General features: G+C 38.3%; 1 protein-coding gene across 35 annotated transcripts in view; it reads left to right on the top strand.

The window, feature by feature from the left end:
- PTPRD (protein tyrosine phosphatase receptor type D) overlaps nucleotides 1-21,880 on the top strand; it is a 2,697,868-nt gene that overhangs the window by 2,474,334 nt on the left and 201,654 nt on the right. For 11 of the 35 annotated variants that reach the window (XM_073635233.1, XM_073635222.1, XM_073635212.1 and 8 more), the window contains 5 exons: nucleotides 1,214-1,240; nucleotides 4,899-5,016; nucleotides 10,719-11,306; nucleotides 11,680-11,780; nucleotides 15,559-15,818. In XM_073635233.1, the coding sequence (XP_073491334.1) occupies nucleotides 1,214-1,240; nucleotides 4,899-5,016; nucleotides 10,719-11,306; nucleotides 11,680-11,780; nucleotides 15,559-15,818 (1,094 nt within the window). The remainder of the gene's footprint in view (nucleotides 1-1,213; nucleotides 1,241-4,898; nucleotides 5,017-10,718; nucleotides 11,307-11,679; nucleotides 11,781-15,558; nucleotides 15,819-21,880) is intronic. The other 24 variants (XM_073635225.1, XM_073635219.1, XM_073635240.1 and 21 more) reach the window with 5 other exon arrangements.

The raw sequence follows: 21,880 nt of genomic DNA, 5'->3' as shown, positions 1-21,880 counted from the left end.
AAGAGATGTAACTCCTAAACCCTTCCTTCGATTTGGATGTACACACCCTCAAAATAAACCTGAGAATGTGCACTTTCAGCCCATATCTGTTATATAACTATAGCTTGAATATGTTTTGGTAAATACTTGAAAAACTTTGTGCCTTTGTCCAAATATATATGAACCTAACTGTACGTCACCCTTCCATGTGCTCCTTGCTGCAAAGGCCAGTTATAGGTGGGGGCAGTAGCCATTTGTTTGTACTTTTTATAATGCTGGCTCATTTATTTTATTAGCTAGGCTAGAAGTCTATTTTATTGTACTCCGTAAGACATTTTTTTGTATGATAGCTGTTCTTTATAACAAAAGTTTAAAAAGTGATAGGGTTTAGTTCTCAGTTTGCATCGTTTTGCACAGGAAAGAAAAGCTTCTCTTCCTCTTCATAGTTTTTTTTTTAAAGATTTTTTCCTAAATATTTTGTTCCACAAAAATTAGACGTACATTGGATTGACAACAGGGTTTAACAGCTCTATTGCATAAAATAATTTGTAACAGATATTTATTAATTATAAATATGTACACAGTAGTTTAAAGTGTTTATAAAGCCTAAACATTTTGTACCCTAATGCATTCTTTGCATTAGGGTAAAAAAAATTTAAGTAGTGGTATCCCCCCTCACCCCACCTTATACTTACCTGAGCCTTCACTCTAGCACTGTGCTACAATAGCTCTCTCCTCACTTTCTGGTCTCTCCTGCTAGGAGTGAGAGCCACTGATTTCTGCTGCTGTCATTTAAAGCCAGTGACGAGGGAGTGAGGGGCGGGGTAGAGCCCCGCTGTCTGTGTCTATAGATGCAGGCAGAGGGGCTCAGGAGCAAGCCTGCATGTGTGGCCCCATAAGAATCATCTTACTATAGTGGGCACTCATGAAGAGGAGGAGCCAGGAGAGTCAGCGGGGGACTTGAAAAGCGGATGTTTAGACCCACACTGCAATTCCATTGACAGAGCAGGTAAGTATATTGTTATTTTAAAAGAAAAATTAATTTACAATCATTCATACAATCACTTTAACATCACTATACTATGTATGCTATGATCTAAAATAGCTTACTATTATACCCCTTATTGATAGATAAGGAAGTAAAAGTTCTTTAAAATCCCCAAACTGCACAGATAGCTCTTCATAATTTTATTATTGTTATTTTTTCTTTTCCACCTCCTTTACTCTAAAACAGTGGGAATATGATGATACTACTGAACATGTGAGTAATAAGGACTTGCTGGTTTTAAGGTGTTTATTTTCAGCGTGCTGTGTGTTTTTTCTTTTTTCTTTTTTTTTTTTTTTTTCCTCTGTTATTTGCACAGGCGCATGCTCTAACATTCCACATTGGTTTTATGTTTGACTTTTTCAATTTGGCATGAAGTTCATGTTTATAAAAATATCCCAAATAAATACAGTGACAATAAACTACTATATGCAGTATTGATTAAATGGCTGCTGTTTGAATGGCTTGTATTAATGTTGCTTTAATTGGGCTGCATCTCCAGTAAGAAGACCATTGATGTGCATTAATGATAAAATGTTATTTTAGCGTTCAGTTCTACAGCTATGTGTTTTTTTTTTTTATTCTTGCAGTCTGAGTGATGCATGAGTTCACTCAAAAATGTGTTGCTTTACACACCAAACATTTACATCTTTTATGAATCAAAGTTGAAAATGTTTGCAAACTCCTACAGTAACACTCAAAATCACCGAAAGACAATCTATATCAGTTACCTTTGACATATGACATATATATTTATTTACATATATACAGTAAATCAAAAGCATTTCCTTCAGCGATTACAATTCAGAAAGTAAATTGCTTTACTAAGAAAGATGTACGTGAATACACAAGGACACTGAAGACTTGTGAAAAAATTGATTGCATGTACATTGCTTAAGGACAAGATAGATATAGGAGCTTTCAATTTAAACTCACCCTTATGGTGCATGACTTGTTCAAGTTAATTAGAGGATTAACAAGCATTTTTTGTCAACATATTGTGATTTTATAATGTTTGGCATTAACATAAATAAATAAATAAAAATAAAAAATAAAGTAATTAAGGGGAGCCAAAAGTCTGTAACTGATTGGGATTCCAATTTCTCCTTACTTGGCACCTAACCAGTTATACAAAGCGATAATAGAACCTACACGTTTATAACTAATGATCAGGCTGTATCTATTTATTGGTGACCCACTACTTCTTAGTTACAATCATGTAGAATGGGATCTAGTTCAGTCTTGCAGCAGTAACCTGGAAAGTAGGGGCCTTTTATTGCTAGTTTTTAGCAAGGAAGAGCAAGAGGAGACATGGGAGCCCAGGTAATTTATATAGCTTGAGCTCACATTATAAGTTGGTGTGACCTCACAATAAATGTATGCATAAAAAATGTTTTTTTTTTAATAAGATACTGTATTCAATTATCCACATAAATTATATTTTTATTATATTTATAGTTAAATAAATTTAGTGTGATTTTCATTATTCAGCATGTTTTGAGGTATGTTTTTATAATTGTGTTTCTTTCTGGTCAGGCAAATTCCCACAAGCTGACACAAATCACAAAAAGCCCAGCACCCTTTACATAGTTACATACGTTGTATGCAAACGTTTAGGAACCCCTGACAATTTCCATGATTGTCATTTATAAATATTTGGGTGTTTGGATCAGCAATTTCATTTTGATCTATCAAATAACTGAAGGACACAGTAATATTTCAGTAGTGAAATTAGGTTTATTGGATTAACAGAAAATGCGCAATATGCATCAAAACGAAATTAGACAGGTGCATAAATTTGGGCACCCTTGTTATTTTGTTGATTTGAATACCTGTAACTACATAGCATTGATTAATTGGAACACACAATTGGTTTGGTGAGCTCATTAAGCCTTGAACTTCATAGACAGGTGCATCCATTCATGAGAAAAGGTATTTAAGGTGGCCAATTGCAAGTTTTTGTTCTCTTTGACTCTCCTCTGAAGAGTGGCAACATGGGAGCCTCAAAACAACTTTCAAATGACCTGAAAACAAACATTGTTCTACATTATGGTTTAGGATAAGGCTACAAAAAGTTATCGCAGAGATATAAGCTGTCAGTGTCCACTGTGAGGAACATAGTGAGGAAAAGGAAGACCACAGGCACAGTTCTTGTTAAGGCCAGAAGTGGCAGGCCACATAAAATATTGGAGAGGCAAAGGTGAAGGATGGTGAGAATGGTCAAAAACAGCCCACGGACCACCTCCAAAGACCTACAACATCAACTTGCTGCAGATGGTGTCACTATGCATCCTTCAACAATTCAGCTCACTTTGCACAGGGAGAAGCTGTATGGGAGAGTGATGCGAAAGAAGCCTTTTCTGCACACACGCCACAAACGGAGTCGCTTGAGGTATGCAAACGCACATTTGGACAAGCCAGCTTCATTTTGGAATAAGGTGCTGTGGACTGATTAAACAAAGATTGAGTTATTTGGTCATAACAAGGGGCGTTATGCATGGCGGCAAAAGAACACAGCATTTCAAGAAAAACACTTGCTACCCACAGTAAAATTTGGTGGAGGTTCCATAATGCTGTGGGGCCGTGTACCCAGTGCCGGTACTGGGAATCTGGTTAAAGTTGAGGGTCTCATGGATTCCACTCAATATCAGCAGATTCTTGAGAATAATGTTAAGGAATCAGTCACAAAGTTGAAGTTATGCTGGGGCTGGATATTTCAACAAGACAACGACCCAAAACACTGCTCAAAATCTACTCGGGCATTTATGCAGAGGAACAAGTACAATGTTCTGGAATGGCCATCCCAGTGCCCAGACCTGAATATCATTGAACATCTGTGGGGTGATTTGATTTGGGCTGTCCATGCTCGGCAGCCATCAAACCTAACTGAACTGGAGATGTTTTGTAAGGAGTAATGGTCCAAAATACATTCATCCAGAATCCAGACACTCATTACAGGCTATAGGAAGCGTCTAGAGCAGTGGTTCTCAACTCCTGTCCTCAGGACCCACTAACAGTCCAGATTTTAAGTATTACCTTGGGTTGATGCAGACTAGAATACTGCAATCACTGATCAGCAAATTATATCACCTGTGATGTATTTCAGTTATCTTGCAAACCTGGCCTGTTAGTGGGTCTGGTGGACAGGAGTTGAGAACCACTGGTCTAGAGGCTGTTATTTCTGCTAAAGGATGCGCTAACTAAATATTTAAGTGATTTTTCTGTTGGAGTGCCCAAATTTGTGTACCTGTCTAATTTAGTTTTTAAGCATATTGCACATTTTTTGTGAATCCAATAAACCTTATTTCACTACTGAAATATTACTGTGTCCTTCAGTTATTTGATAGATCAAAATGAAATTGCTGATCCAAACACCCAAATATTTATAAATGACAATCATGGAAATTGTCAGGGGTTCCTAAACTTTTGCATACGACTGTAGTTAGTTTGGTTGAAAAAAAAAAGACATCCTGTTCAACCAACAAACTACAAACTAATTTACAAACTAATTATCATGGATGCATTCTGTACCTAATAATTCTTGTAAAAAAAAAAAAATTATAATAATGAACTCAGAAACAATAGATTTAAAAACTTGTAAAGAGAAAAAAAGGAAAACCAACCAAACCCCATTATAGTTATCCTTTAATTCTGTTAGAAAATCATACTATTACATAAAACTATTATTATAACTACATAAAATATACATTAATAGGATAAACTAAGTACATTTGTTTAATTGCCGTGAAGGAAAATTTTCCATGTAGGTACACAAAAAAGAACAAAACAGTATCCAGAATGTAATAAAAAGAAGAAAACAAAAACAATAAGAATAATGACAGTAAATTTTCCCTTTCACTGTACCTAATTTCAGGAAATGATTATCTCTGGACTGCAGCCTGAAACAGCATATGCCATCACTGTGACAGCTTATACAACAAAAGGGGATGGTGCTCGTAGCAAGCCTAAAGTTGTGACTACAAGTGGTGCAGGTAAAGCTCTTAGTACTTAATTCTTGTCATACAACTAGCTACACACTGAAACCTGTTCCATCTGCAAAAAAAAAATGCATTCAAGTAATATTTTTTTTTTATGTGAACCCTGCCCTTATGATCAGGTGTCATATACAGTACAATGCACTAGATCTGAGAATGACCTGTGTTTTTAGAAATGTAAAAATAAGAAAGGAATGCCAGGTATGTGAAATCAATGCTCCAGCTGCAAATATTTTAACAGTGAAACACCGAGTTTCAAGAAGTGACTCATGATTATTCTGGTATCTCATTAATAAAGGAAATGTGTGCTAAAAAAAGGCCCCATCACTTTACATATTTTGTTTTTTCTTTAAAAAAGCAACCGCATTGTAGGGGTTAATAGCTTGTTTATGTTTAGGGGACACAGAAAAGAAGTTTTACTTACCTGATCCTCTGCTCCTCCAGGCTGCTAGATCAGTCCCCTCAGCAAACCCCCCCACGTTTAAGCAGTCTAACGTTCTGACATAAGGATCTGTAACCCTGTATTGGACATATTGATACCAAGGGACAGTACACTGCCAGAGCACAGGGGAGCACCATCTGCTGGGGGAACAGGGGATCAGGTACGTAAAAAGGCTTCTCTGCACCCATAAAAAAAGATGTTAATCCTTGCAGTGTGGGCACAACCCCACAACAAGGGACTTTAAAAGTAGATTATTCACAAGCAATATCATCATTAAATTTAGTTTTATGAGTGTTGATTTACTAGACTGCAAAAAAAAAAGGAAGATGATGAAGAAGATGGGAAAGTATATTTAGGACTCCCTTATTTCTGGAGTGAGAATTACTCTTGATGATACTTACTACAAGTTGATATCACAGGCTTCTATTCACTCTAACCAGGTCGTACCTACATTTTACAAAAGAACATTGTTCTTTCATTTGCTGATGGAAAAAAAACTAAATACACTATATATGCCTATTCTTTATTTCTTGCTCAGCCCTGCCCCCTTTCTCCTCATTGGCTCACTTTGTTGTGCTTGACAGCAGTGGGAGCCAATAGCACCCGCTGCATGATGTGCATCAAGCAGAGCTTGAATCAGACTGTATGTTAGGTGTAGAAAAGGTTATAAACAAGCTAGCTATTTCTCCTTTCCAAGAAGATATTTTTTTAGTACAGCATGGGAAGAGTAAAACTGCTGCTTTATTTTTCCTCACTGATTGAGGGAAAGATTTTAGAAACAGTTATACTGCTGCTTGAATGAAGATTTGGGCATTAAAAAGGATTTGGACAATGGCAAACAAAAAACAGTGGTTCATCTGTTATAATCACTCACACTAATTGTTCTGCTGAAGAATAAATTTGGGGGCCAGTCACATACCTTGCTGAAGGTATGGCATGATGGATAAGTATCTGTCTGTATTTCTCAGCATTGAAGACACCATTGATCCTGAGCAAATCTCCAACTCCAGTTGCAAAAATACAGCCCCAAACTTGCAAGGAACCAACCATACTTTACTGGTGCTTGCAGACACTCATTATTGTAGCATTCTCAAGACCTTCTGCCAGTGCTGGGACAAGGTCATCTAGAGCCCAGGGCGAACATGCCAAATTGCGCCCCCAACCCCCCAAAATGTATGAGCATTCTGTGTCAGCAAAAATCCTCCCCCCCAAAAAATGGAGTGCTATTCTGCAAGCTTAGCTCTAATCCTCTCATTCCACATATGCTCCTAGCACAACCCCCCCCAAAAAAAATTCCCCCTTCCTAGCACAAATTTTCTACCACTCAAATTTCCCCTTAGAGCACAACCCCCCACTCCAATTCCCCCTTGCAGCACAAATCCCCCCCCACCCAAATTTCCCCTCCTGGAAAAAATGCTCTCCATAATCCCTGCTAGCACAAATCCCCCTCTCCAAAAAAATTCCCCTTCCTAGCACAAATTCCCCCCACACCATATTACCTTTTCTAGCACAAACTCCCCGAACCCCCCATTCCAGCATAAATCCTCTTCCCCCCATCTCCCAACCCCCCCCCCAATCACCACTTCTAGCACACCTCCCCAACTCCCAGAACAATTCTTACCGCCTGCCACCCCCAACACAAATCCGCTCCCCCCAATCTTCTCATGGTGCCCTTGAACTTCATATAATACCACAGTGCCAAGCCCTCCTGCCCAGCCCTTGTCCCAGCCCTAACTTCTGCAAGCAAACTGCTTCCTGCTACTGCCAGATATTTCAAACTTAAATTTAGCAGTCCAGATCACCTGCTGCCATTTTGCTTCACCCCAGTTCCTATGTTTTATTGCATAGTTGAGGCGCTTTGCCTTGTTTCCATGTTGGAGGTATGGCTTTTGGCTGCAATTTTTCCATGAAGACCAATTCTGTCTAGACTTCTCCGGACAGTCAATGGGTATACCTGGGTCTCATTGTCCTCCAGTTCTGTGCTGACACTGCTGGACATCCTCGATGTGGATGGAAAGTAAGCATGATGTGTCTTTCATCTGCCTCACTAAGTTTCCTTGGCTGACCACTGCAACTACAGTTCTCAATGTTGCCCATGTGTTTGTGATTCTTCAAAAGAGCTTGAAATTCCAGTCTGCTTTGAAATCTTTGCCTGGGAGAGACCTTGCTGATGCAGTATAACTTCCTTGTGTTTTGTTGCTGGGCTCAGTCTTACCATGGTGGACAACCTGTGACTTGAAACTGTCTTCCACAACCTCACATTAGTAGCAGAGTTTGGCTGTTGCTCACCCAGTTTTAAGCCTCTTACACAGCTGTTTCTGTTTCAGTTAATCACTGTCTTTCAACCAACATATGAAATTGATGATCATTAGATCATCGATGTGAGCTTGTTGTCAGAAATTCTGACCGTGTGTAGGCTCCATCGGACATTTGTTGTCGGAATTTTCGACAACAAAAATTTAAGAGCTGGTTCTCAAATTTTCCGACAACAAAATCCGTTGTCGGAAATTCCGATCGTGTGTACACAATTCCAACGCACAAAATTCCACGCATGCTCGGAATCAAGCAGAAGAGCTGCACTGGCTATTGAACTTCATTTTTCTCGGCTCGTCGTATGTGTTGTACATCACCGCGTTCTTGAGGTTCAAAATTTCCAACAACATTTATGCGACCTTGTGTATGCAAGACAAGTTTGAGCCAACATCTGTCAGAAATAAATCCAGGATTTTGTTGTCGGAATGTCCGATCGTGTGTACGCGACATAAGAGTAGTAAGAATTGATGATGGTTTGAAGTCATAGGGTAGTCACACCAAATATTGATTTGATTTTGATTTTTCTTCTATTCACTCATGTTACATTTTGTAAATTGATAAAATAAACCATTAAAATATATATTTTTAAAGCATTCTTACTTACTTAAAGCAGTTCTTCACACCTGCCTAAAACTTTTGCTTATATATATATATATATATATATATATATATTGTAATTAAATCTGTCACTGGGGATCTGTCTGTCCAGCATGTTTTGTCCTAAAAAGACATCAGGAATTGTACAGTTAAATATGTGAATTTTAGCAGTCACCATTGTATTCTGGTTTAATTGGGTCTACCTACATGCACTTTATTACACGCCAGGCTCAAAATATAAAGGATACACACTTCACTTTGCCGCCAGGTAGACAAGGCTATTTCTTTTTAATAAACCAAACTCTTTTCTAATGTAATTCTTTGGAAGTCCAGCTGTATTTCTTATTTTCTTTAAAGGCACTACCAATCAAGGTTAAAAAAATTGTCATCAATGTGAGGGCTGCTGCTAGAATAAAAGCAATTTATGACATATATAATTTAGTGACAGCTTCTAGCAATCTCTTCACTGGAAACTTGAAGGCGTTATTATTCCCTTTCTTTGGACTCTCCTTGCTTTGCTTATGCTCCATTGGCTTTAATAATGGTTCGAACACATAACAAGAATAAAGCTGGGAATTATTTTCTCTAAACACGATTTCCTTAAAGTTTTTTTTACTATTTCATCTTATTTTAGTGAAGCCAAATATAAACTGTATAATAGAAATGACTAATAGAAATATTCTAACTTCAGTGGCATGGGTCACAAGGAAAGGCAGCATAAGTTAAATTACAAACCTAATTTACTAATTAAAGAGCCCTATAGTTCTGTTTATCATACGTCATTCTAATTATTTGAAAAAATGTGACAAAATCTGTATCTTTTTTTCAACTTTGGGCCAACCCTTATAGACAGGTGTTTAAATATACCCTGAGTGTGTTTATTGTATAAAGTGTTAGGAACAAGAAATATACAGATATCTTTGTTGTTCTAGATAAAGCCTCAGGCTATGAGTGACAGGTACATTTGTGATTCAGAGCCTACAAGGTTGATAAAAGATGAGAGACAAGAATCTCTACATCAACTATTAGCTGATAACAGATTTTATTATTAAAATATGATTGGCATGTGCCAGTCTGCCAACTCAACCTGCAGAGCTCCTAAAATGATAGATGTGTCTATTAGAAGTTATAACAAATAATTTAGAAATGCAGTCGGTGGGATCTGAAGTCAAGATTAGTGGTCCCATGGCTTTGTGGTGCCAGCTAGATGTTAACAATAACAGAAAATTATGGAAAAATGCAGAATAAGTAGCTTTAATAGCTTAACATGTTTATTCCCCACATTATAATCATGGGACTGCTTCCTTTCCTGAAAATGTGTAGTGAAAAATGTTAATATGGACCAGTGACATCAGTTATGCATTTAAATATTTAAGTCACATTCACAGAGCCACCTACATGCAGCCACTGAATGCCATCTGCAAGAATCAGTGGATTCTTGCAGCTGGTATGAGAGGGGCATGTGAATAGCAGCAGCCATTCAGCCTATTTAACCTAATGACAGGCTGACAGTGGCCGCTGATGTTCACATGTAGCCACACACAAGGCAGTTACTTGCAGTTAGGCACAGATCTTCAGTCCTGCATGCAGTCAGCTGTGTCCAGGCCCAGACATCTGCCCCTCATGGTAGGTAACCGCTCTGTGTGGCAACATATGAACAGCGATGGCCACTGTCAGCCTGCCATTCATTTAAAACGGCTGAGTGGCCGTTGCTAATCGCATGTCCTGGTCATTCCAGCAGTAAGAATCTGCTTATTCTTGCCACTGGAATCCAGCAGCTGTATGTAAACTGACACTATATTGTCTGGGGAGAAGCTGTAATGTTTTACCTTTGGCAAACTTCCACTGGCACAGATATAGAGAGATATTTAACTGTATGCATTTGTACATCTTAGTAGAAGTGTTTCTGATTCTCTAAAGGCTGTAAGAAACATTAAGGTTTTGCAACAGTGTTTAGCACTACTATGAGAGGTACTTAGTTTTTCCATAAGAATTGTGGTAATACTGAATTTGCAAATACTGTTTAGAAACGCGCTACCCTGAAATCTAGAGAGCTAACATTATTTTTAGTACATGCAGTAGAAAAATTCCATATTTTCCTGACTTTTTTTTAAATGGGGAAAAAAATGGAATCCTTGTTTGTAAAACACATCTACTAATGTTAAAGCTTTTTTATTATTATTAGTCTTACTATTATGGGCAAAGTTTCCATGCAGATTGTTTCACTTATGATTATCATGTCACTGACATCACAAACTCAACTGACTTGTATGGCCATTTTTTTCCAGTGAACTGTACTAAGTTAGCATGCAAGGCCTGTCTGAATTAAACAATGTTTTTATTTCAGTTCCAGGCAAACCTCGGCTTGTCATTAACCACACCCAGATGAATACTGCTCTCATTCAGTGGTATGCACCAGTGGAATCCTTTGGCCCTCTCATGGGCTATCGTCTGAAATATGGTCGCAAAGATGTGGATATTCTCACTACACTAGAGTTCTCAGACAAAGAAGATCACTTCACAGCCAAAGAAATTCACAAAGGAGCATCATATGTCTTTAAGCTATCAGCCAGAAACAAAGTGGGCTTTGGGGAAGAAAATATACAAGAAATTACTATACCAGAGGATGTTCCAAGTGGATTTCCTCAAAACCTACATTGTGACAGCATGTCATCAACTTCAGTGCAGATAACTTGGCAACCTCCCATCCTAGCAGAAAGGAACGGTGTAATCACAAAATACATTCTCCTGTACAGGGATATCAATAATCCATATCATCCAGCTGAAGTGCCCATTGTTCCTGCTGACACAACTGTGACTCTTACCACCTTAAAACCTGATACCATTTATGATGTTAAAATTCGTGCTTACACAAGCAAGGGTCCTGGTCCTTATAGTCCAAGTGTCCAATTCAGGACGCTGCCAGTAGATCAAGGTAGGATTTGTCTGCTTAAGTCTCTGTCCTTAGCAGAATTTCTTTTCTTGGGAAAACAGGGTATGGAAGTGCTTGTTAATCCTGGAGAAACTTCTTATGTTATTAGGGCTACAATTCCATAAGGTAAAGTACAACAAGCTTAATACATTTTAAAGGCATTTGTTCATTGTATCGCTACTTCCTGCATAACTCTTTCAGGTAAGGTAACATTTTAACTTAGCTGGAGCCACGAAAACCATACTGCAGGTTCTTATCAACCCATTTCTCCTTCAGCTTATTTCAGGATTGGTGTGCATAACTGCAAATGGTTCAGAAGCAGATGGGTGTTCTGTTTAAAAAAGAACATTTAAATACCTTTTTTATACTTTTCCAGCAGTGTTTGCAAAAAATTTCCACGTGAAAGCTGTCATGAAGACATCAGTGTTGTTATCATGGGAAATTCCAGAAAATTACAATTCTGCGTTACCGTTTAAAGTAAGTTTTTTTACTTTTAGGCAAGAAACTTAAGGTGGTCATGAAGTGGAATATTTTATTCCACACACCAGACTAGGAATACATAATTGTGAATGAATTGGTACACATTGTTCAGATGAAGTCTGAAATTGATTGTGCTCGTGATTTAATGCAGATATTCCAGATTACATTGCAGATATAATAATGTAAGGTCTGTTTTTTTGGGTAGGCCCCTGCCCCAAACCTATAATTGTAACATAAAACACACATTACACAGTGTATAGTACAAACATTAATTTAGGTGTTTTCATAGTGATTTTTTTCATGCAGTTTTATGTGGGGGGATATAATAAATGGACCTTTGCGAATCAAGGCCCACTTTAAAAATGCTCTTATCATTCATCTATATAAGATAGACTGTTTCAAACAAAACCTTATTTTTGGATTCATTCAGCCATTCTCAACCCTTTTATCTCAGAAGGACTCAGAAGGACCCTTGAAAGAATTTGCTAAATCATGGATGGCCATTGGGAAAAAAAAAACCTTTTACATTGGTGGCTAAAGGGAAAAATACCCCCCTTTAATGGCGGTCTGGAGGCAGCTAACTCTGCCAAGAGACTCAGCTAGAGCTCAAAGAACCCCTTGCAAACTCTAGATGAACCCTAGTTGTGAGTGGCTGTCGTAGACAATAAATACATTTTTATGCAAGGTGGGAGGAGAGCAGTTGGCTTCACCTGTTGCAGACATTCGCAGTGCTGGTATATTTTCAGAGAACCAGTAGGAGGCTGTCAAGGATTCTAACTCTTCTGGTCATTTTTTTCCCCTCAGAATTTTCAAGTGATGCTGTCTGAGGTTTCCCCCAGAGATGTTACTGGATTAAATCATCAAATGTCTATGGACACATCAAAAATAGAATAGAAATATAGATATTCCAGGATAGAAATGTGGGAACTGCCATTACCCAGTCAAACTAAGGATGAAAGGTCACTCAATGTCTGACATGTTTTAGGGCTGTGATGGCATGACTTTTCAAACTGTCACCATTGGTTTGAATATTCTGTGTGTATGACGTCAGGCTGTTTGCAGGCAGAAACTGTTAGATTGTGTTGTTCAGCCTGGTCAGTAAGCTTACATAATAACTCCTCAGTCTTCACTTGCAAAAGTGCAAATTTTACTTTTTGCACCTCTAATAAGCACTAACATTATGTTTCTGATACAAAGGGGTCGATTCACTAAGGTTTAGCACATGCAATTAGGGTATTAATAAATGATTTTGCGGTAAATAACGAAAAAAAAAAATTGGCGATAAATATTGCAAAAAATTGTGCGGTAATTTGTTAGATCCAATTCACAAAGGAAACTGGAACTAAAAAAAGTGAGATTATTTAACACCACCCTTTTGGTGGCGGTAACCAGTGCGGTACCAGAAAGAGGGCCCTATTCAAACCCACCAAGAGCCTAATTCAACCCACAGAACACCCACAGGAAGGGGCACTATTTCACCCACAGAAATGGGGTGCAATGCTACCCACATAGAGGGGTCTAATTCCACCCACAGAAGGTTGACACTATTCCACCAGCAGTGGACACACAAAAATGTGGCATTTTTCATCCTGAGTACACAAGTATTTTTTTTTTTTATTAAATCAAAAAGGCATTACATGCAGTGCAAATCAAATGCTAACATCAAATGAAATTTAACATCAAGAACTTAAAATAAAAAATAAATAATAATAATACTTTTTTTTTAAAGTAAACGTTAGACAGCTACAGGGGGAAGTGGCCTCTTGAAGTGGCCACTGTAATACATTTGGTTATATGCACCACATGATGGATTTATTAACCACTTCAGCCCTGGAATGACCAGGCCATTTTTTGCGATTCGGCACTGCATCCTTTTAACTGACAATTGCGTGGGCGTGGGACTTTGTACAAAAACAAAATTCATGTCCCTTTTTCCCACAAATAGAGGTTTCTTTTGGTGGTATTTGATCACCTCTGCAATTTTTATTTTTTGCACTATAAACAAAAAAAGAGCAGCAGTTTTGAAAAAAAAAAAAACATTTTTTTTTTTTACTTTTTGCTATAATAAATATACCCAATTTAAAAAAAAAAAAAAAAAAAAAAAATGCTTCCTCAGTTTAGGCCAATAGGTATATTTCTACATATTTTTGGTAAAAAAAATCACAATAAGCGTATATTGATTGTTTTACACAAAAGTTAGTCAGTTTTAATGTTTGTAAAAAAAAAAGCAGCATTTCTAAGAAAACAAAAATGAGTAAGGAAAGAGGCTGTTGTATTGAACAGTAACTTCTGATATGCAAGGTATTTTCATACTGCCAAATGGAATAGTAAGTGAGACAGGTTGTACATATTAACATTTTTAGTTCACACACATTTGTAAATCTGGGCCTATATCATTTTTTCATATTTAAAGTGGTATTAAACCCAAAACTAAAAATGTATTGCAGCATAATAGTCTTTAGATGTGGTGGCTGCATTAGTTTTATTTTTTTTAGATGTTTTTCCCCTCTGTTTTCACCTGTTGATATGGCCAGTAACACACCTCCTGTATTAGTGTTTACACTTTGGATGAAGGACCACCTTTGGACAGCAGCATTGTCAGTCTGGGAGGAGGGAAGTGTTATATGAACTAGCAGATTTAGATGCACTAAACAAACTGAAGTCAAACTGCAGACAACAATTTTTTAAGCACTTATAGTTTTTTCCTTTTGGGATAAAGGTTTACATACATAAATAAATGCTGGATTATTGTAAGCATCCCTGTCAGTGATACATAGTTTGTATCAACCACCATCTAACTGTTACATCTGCAAGACAGCATATTCTGTTGAAAAACAACAGTCGTACTGTCAGGATCACCAGGAGAAATTAAAAGAAAGCCTGAAAAATAAAATTAATGCAGACATTATATATAATAATTTGTAAACTTCAATATAATACATTTTTGCTTTTGGGTTTAATACTGCTTTAAATGTATGAAATGGAGAAGATTGTCATTACAATTTTTGCAAGTAGAAAATTTGGAAATGTAAAGAAATGTACACAAACATTTTAAGACCATCTGTTGTTAGTACATTTTGATTTTTCAGACAGTGATTGGCCATACAAAGCCAGGCGTGAATTTATAGGGTTAAAACAGAAACAGTGTTAGTGTGTTTTGCTGAAATGCTTTAAGTCAAGATATCAATTCAGAATGAACAGGGTTTGTAATCATATCATAGAGCAGTTTACTGCTTAGCCTTGTGTGATTCCCTTACAGCCATAGACCAAAATGTCTTACTGCAGCCTCCCCCTGCTCTTCTCATGGTGGTTCAATATATCATCACAGCTCTTTCAAGAAAAGTTATATATAACCTATTAAGTCTGATAAAGTGTTATTTTTTTTCTCTATAAAAAGAGCTTGGCTAGCATCAAGGCTTTAAAGTGGCCTTACTGAATTATAGTCACTTGGTAGTATTTGGGATTTCTCTTCCTTGGGTCCCACACTGCTACAAACTTCACTGTCCACTATTTCCAAACAAACTAGAATCATTGTTTCCAATGGACCACCTACCACCTCTATATAAAACAGATATAGCTGAAAAATGGGATAATATTGTTTCTGAATTTCTAGTACTTAAAATGATACTGATATCATCAAATGGTACTAAAAATTATACTTTTATGGATGAGAGGTCAAAGGGCAACTTGTTTTTTAGTTAAACATATAAATGCTGTTTAAGAAAAGGGTTATGCTTTGCTAGCTATTTAATCTAACAAATAATTCACCTCTTAGATCCTTTACGATGATGGAAAGAAAGCTGATGAAGTAGATGGTCGGGCAACCCAGAAGCTCATCAAAAACCTAAAACCAGAAACATTATACTCATTTGTTCTTACGAATCGGGGGAACAGTGCAGGAGGTCTACAGCACAGAGTGGCAGCAAGAACAGCTCCTGATGTCCTAAGAACAAAACCTGTTTTTATAGGGAAAACCAATTCTGATGGCATGATAACTGTGGAGTTACCAGAAGTCCCTGCCAACCATAAAATAAAGTAAGTCTCTTCTATGTAGTTATATTTTGAAATATGTTTAGCTTTCTCTGATGATGTGATGTGCTGTACATAATAAATAGGTGTTGACTTAATGGAATTGAAATAGTAAAAGGCAAATTGGCTGTTCACTTTGCAAGGAAATTTTCATTTTGTAACGTGATTTTTTCCTTAGCTTAGTGAATGAGGTGAAGCTCTACTGACTTCCATCATTATCATTTTAGGCCAGTTTGGTGCAGTTAGAATCACCATTTTCCTCTTGTGCTCTATCTTTTTGATCAGATGAGGCAGAATTCATACTGGAGGGAAGGTGTAGATGGGCCTGAACTAAGACCTGGGAATTATGAAGGCATCACAGGCTGGGGCTAGAGGATTGAACTGTTATAAGCTCCAGGATGTTAATTGAGAGCTTGGTTTCCACTGGTGACCATGTTCCCTGGACCATTTGGGACTGTTCCTGGTTGACAGGATGTTGTGTTGGAAAGCTCTTGATTAAATTTGGACAAATAGTACATCCTTAATTTTATTTTCTGGAAGGAAATCCTCCTTGGGGTGATTGAACCTGCTTGGAGTGATCCAATTGTCATAGACTGCACATTCTATCTGTTCATGAACAGGGAATATTTTGAAAGATTTAGCATGTCTCTTTGTACCCAAAGCAGCAATGTAAGCTAAAGGAGAAACAAACTGCACAATACCAAGGCTCATGCGGACAGCAGCATGTAGTAAGCTTGTTGTGTTAACCTCCCTCTGCAATATAGAAGAATGTGAAGATAAAATAATAAATAAAAATAAAAATAAAAAGGTTAGGCTAAGAATAATTTCTCTGTGAAAAACAAGCGGTCCATCACCTTAGGACAACAGCAAAAAACGGAAAAAAATGAGGATCTTATTGAGAGGAATATGGTTTTAGGGGAGGAGACCAGGGGTTGTCTTCTCAAAAGCTTTGTCAGTGTCCAATCATCTGAAGGAACAAGCCTATAACCCAGGGTCTATGAACACTTGCCTGTGTCCTGTACTGTATGTTTAAAATATACTTTTTTGTTTACCCTGCATATTTTTAAGTAAACTTGATTTTAAATTGTAAACATTTTTTTTGTTTTTTGAGTTTTTTTTTAACTTTAAGCAGAACAAAACTTTTAAAACATTTTTTTTTCTTTGCATGTGGTTCATGCACGCAGCTGACCGTGGTAGAGGCTTTCTAATCACCACACCAGACTGCGAGGAAAAGCAGGTACACAGATCACTGATTGCTTCACTATCGTTGTCTGCTCAGCCAGATACGAGAACACTCCTGCATCACTCCGGGACTGTTATGATGCATCCAGCGCCCTGGAGAAAGAGCAAAACCAGGTTCCCAGAAACAATAGTGCATTTACAGTTTATAGTGACTGCTTTGTTTCAAAAGCTGACCCCTGAATTGCCAATCAAAAAATTTGAATTTGACAGCGTACACAGGGCCCACACAAACTATCTGTTGATGGCCCCCATAAACCATAATTGTGTGCCTCCACTTCTACCATACTAGTGAGCGTCGGTCCTCTCTGGAGTTCCAGGGACACACATACTAATTGTTCACCGATCTTTCCCCGGCTACTATGGCTAGTAGGAGGGAATTCAAACCCATGCTACAAGTGCTAAAATCAAATCAGATATGTATCACTGGGGAGTTCCCATTCAAGCTACAATTTCTGCATGATGGCAAGTCTTACTCACGACAGATCATGAGGCCAATCATTGCCTGGAATTCTTAAATCTTCTGCCTTCGGAGGGTACCCTATCTTAGTATGAAGGATCTCACTCTCCTGATTCACAGTCACAGGTATGTGCCCTTTGCCATCCCTGCTTACAGGGAGACAGCCTGGGTCAGGCTTTGAATGCCTTTCTGGTTTCTCAAGTGGCTGATCTAACAGAACCAGGATGAGTACACCTGAACTACTGGTGGTCTTGATGTTTCAGTCTAGGCCCAGCTGTTTTTTTTTCTTCCATCTTCTTATAGAGGTGAATAGGTTCCCTCCTTTAGGGGAATGCTCCCACCTTTGAGCAGATAGGAGTGCAATCCCTCACTCATTGCTCCTTGTATCTCTTTAGAGATACTGAGCCATGAGCCACAACTCAGACTGTTATTTTCAAACTTAGTCCTGGATCTTCCTTGGGGAAGGAGGTTGGTTTTCAATTGGAACTTCATGATGTTATATCTGTATAAGTTACTCTGCTTATTTGAGTCTTAAGTTTATTTGAACATTCCCCTTTAACAGCATTTATGCTGTAGGGATAGCTTCTGGAGAGAGGCCGCAAAGTGGTACCCATACTGAAGTAAAGTGTACAGTGCTTCCTGATATGGATACAGAGGTGTTCCTTGGCCTGGGTTTATGGGCCCACCATAACCTGTTTGACACCTACCCTGTGGTCATGCGGTCTGACTGAACGATTTTGGTTCTGTTTGTCACTTTTCTGACATGTTTGTGATTGCTGGCCACATGGGTTGGTCTCGCTTGGTGCCTTCAGGCCCTTAGAAGGGTAGCCGGCAATGTTCATCAGTTTGTTGCTTTTCAGATATTACTAGTCATGTTCTCTTTTGCTACTAGAACTATGACGAATATGCATCATTTGCAGCCTAGATGTTCCAGTTTTTGAGCAGATGTCTCGTCACCCTGTTTCAGAGGAGGTGTATAGGTGAACCCCCCCTTTTTAAATTTTTTTTAAAACATTTTTTCCCCTCTAGTGGAATGCTAGTGTTTTTATGCTGGTGGAGGGAGAGTCTCTTTGCTAGTTATCTCCTACCCTCAATGGAAACTTGGCCTTGAGGCATGGTTTAGTATATTCTACTTGAATATGACTACGTTCTAGATCTTCTTTATGGAACGGCCATTTGTTAACATTCTAAGTTATGTGCTGACATATTTTTTTGTATGGGTCATCCCACTATATAAACACTTACACTGGTAATATCATATTTTGAACATCCTTCCTGCACTAGGGGTTACAGCTGGAGCCTTGTAGTAAGGGTGTTTAGCAATTTTAATATGATATTGTGACTGGTGCCTCTTGACATGGGGGCGGAGGTGTACCACAATAGAGTTTCTTGGAACTACCTTATCTTGTTTTTGACCACCCTATGGTCATATAATAGCGCATTTGCTGTTGTAGGCTACATGGGCTGGTTTTGCCTGGTGTACGTTCGTTCCCATGGCAGAGAGACCTGTAATACATTTAAGTTTGCCAGTCCGCTTTCGTTCATTATGTTTGGCTACTATTAGAATATTTAGCCCTTACTACTGGAACTCTTAAGGTAGGTTTTATAATTTTTTAAAAATAATGTCCCAGGTCTTTATCTTATATTAGCTTGTGTCTTTGCAACTCTTATGCTATAGCACTGCAGTGTGTTCCATTGTCCCGATCATGGTTTGTCATGTAACTACCATAATCGCCATCTATGGTTCCGGTTGGTATTAAGTGCCTATGTGGTGCCCTTTTGAGTAGTGCTCTACTACTTACCCTTTCCCTCCCCCTCCTCTATCCAGGCCTTTTTGACCCTGTGTGGCCCCTGCAGAACTAGCTAACCCTTTTTTATTAATTTTACCCTCTTTCCCTTCCACCTTTCTTCCTGCTTTTTCCACTTCCTCCCTGATCTCACTTGACAATGTCCCTGACCGTAAGCTCTCAAAATACTCAGGGTCTTAATTAACTCCAAAATAGGGTTAAAGCTCTTCGTTATTTTAGGTCTCGTCATTCAGACGTGGTCTGCTTACAGGAGACTTATTATCAAAAAATGTCCTCTAATATAAGGCGGGCTGTCATGTGTCTTTTACTAAGGAGTGGCTTCCGTCTGCCCACTCTACCATGCAGGCCTGATTGGTGGAATGCTGCAGAGATGGTTGTCCTTCTGGAAGGTTTTCCTCTCATCACAGAGAAATGCTGGAGCTCTGTCAGAGTGACAGTCTGGTTCTTGGTCACCTCCCTGACTAAGGCCCTTCTCCCCCGATTGCTCAGTTTGACTAGGCAGTCTGCTCTAGGAAGAGTCCTGGTAATTCCAAATGTCTCCTGTTTACGGATGATGGAGGCCACTGTGCTCATTGCGACTTTGCAGAAATGTTTCTGTACCTTTCCCCAGATCTGTGCCTAGATACAATCCTGTGTCGGAAATCTAAAGACAATTCCTTGGACTTTATGGCTTGGTTTGTGCTCTGACATGCACTGGTAACTGTGGGACCTTATATAGATAGATGCGTGCCTTTCCAAAACATGTCTAGGCAACTGAATTTACCACAGATGGACCCCAATCAAGTTGTAGAAACATCTCAAGGATGATCAGTGGAAACAGGATGCACCTGAGCTCAATTTTGGGTGTCATGGCAAAGGCTGTGAATACTTATGTACATGTGATTTTTTTCATCTTTTTATTTTACTAACTTTGCAAAGATTTCAAACAAACTTCTTTCACGTTATCATTATGGGGCATTGTTTGTAGAATTTTGAGGAAAATAATGAATTGAATTCATTTTGGAATAAGGCTGTAACATAAAATGTGGAAAAAGTTAGACATTGTGAATACTTTCCTGATGCACTGTATCTTTAAGAATGTAGCCAGGTGCTGAGACAATGTAACTCTAGAGGCCTTTAAAGCTGGATACACACTATACAACTTTCTTTAGATTTTTTTCCTTTAGATTTACCAAAACCATATAATATGAGGTCTGTTCTTCACTGTTAGGTCTTCACTGTTAGGTGGCACTTTCAATTTTTATGCAATCAGGCAGGCCCTTGCACTACATAGTTGAAGGTAAATCTAAAGGAAATCGAACAACAAAGTTGTATAGTATGTATCCAGCTTTACTGACATTGCATCATCATTGTCTGCCCAGAGAGAGAAACCACTGGATATGGCAAAACTGATGGAGAAGATGGATGCAGATGGCGCAGTGAGGTGGAGAGCATAGAGCTGTCAGTGTTGGTGTAGAGCAGACTAGGAAGTTAGCCTACCACATTGTGCAAGTGTACTGTTTTATGCTGTCATATTATTGTATTATGTACTGTACTGTAAAATAATAGTGTTGCTTAGATGCCTGCTTTTCTACTTTAACAGCACTCACCTCCCCTGGCCCACCACTCCAGTTCTTCTAAAAAGCCTATGCAAATTACAGTTTTCCGATAAAGTTTGCATTTGCATATGGCTAAGCATATAAGCATATTGACTTACATCCCTCTTAACATCACTCCTGATCCTGGCAATTGTCCGCAAACTATATTGTGAGAGGCAGAGAGCAATGTAGTGTCTGCCCCATACCCAAAAGCACTGCAATTTTTATGATTCAGGAGCAGTGGCAAGGTGGTAATAGGTAACCTTATGATGCCTGCATCAGGCAGCACCATTATTTTAATACGCTGTTGATAGGACAGTTGCTTACAACATGACACTGAAACTTAAATTAGTGAAAGAAACAAGTGCAATGTCTGCATCTTGACATTAATATTCTAACTATTAGGTTACAGGTCTGCATATAGGCATAGACGATGCAAAATCAACAATTTCATTTCCAAATACAATTTGTGAAAGTTGTAAGGCTAAATATAGATGCTAATGTATACAAGTTGTGTTTAATCACTTGCCTACAGGGCACTTACACCCCCTTCCTGCCCAGGCCATTTTTCAGCTTTCAGCGCTGTCACATTTTGAATGTCAATTGTGCGGTCATGCTACACTTTACCCAGGTGAAATTTTTATCATTTTCTTCACACAAATAGAACTTTCTTTTGGTGGTATTTAACCGGTTCAATACAGGGCAATTTCACCCCCTTCCTTCCCAGGCCAATTTTTAGTTTTCAGCGCTGTCGCATTTTAAACGTCAATTGCGCGGTCGTGCGACGTTGTACCCAAAAAAAATTGACGTCCTTTTTTCACCACAAATAGAGCTTTTTTTGGGTGGTATTTGATCGACTCTGCGGTTTTTATTTTTTGCGCTATAAACAAAAGAAGAGCGACAATTTTGAAAAAAAACACAATATTTTTTACTTTTTGCTATAATAAATATCCCAATTTTTTTTTTTTAAAAACACATTTTTTC

The sequence above is a fragment of the Aquarana catesbeiana genome, linkage group LG01 (assembly GCF_042186555.1).
Source record: "Aquarana catesbeiana isolate 2022-GZ linkage group LG01, ASM4218655v1, whole genome shotgun sequence".
NCBI lineage: Eukaryota > Metazoa > Chordata > Amphibia > Anura > Ranidae > Aquarana > Aquarana catesbeiana.
This window is presented reverse-complemented; position numbering and strand designations above follow the sequence as displayed.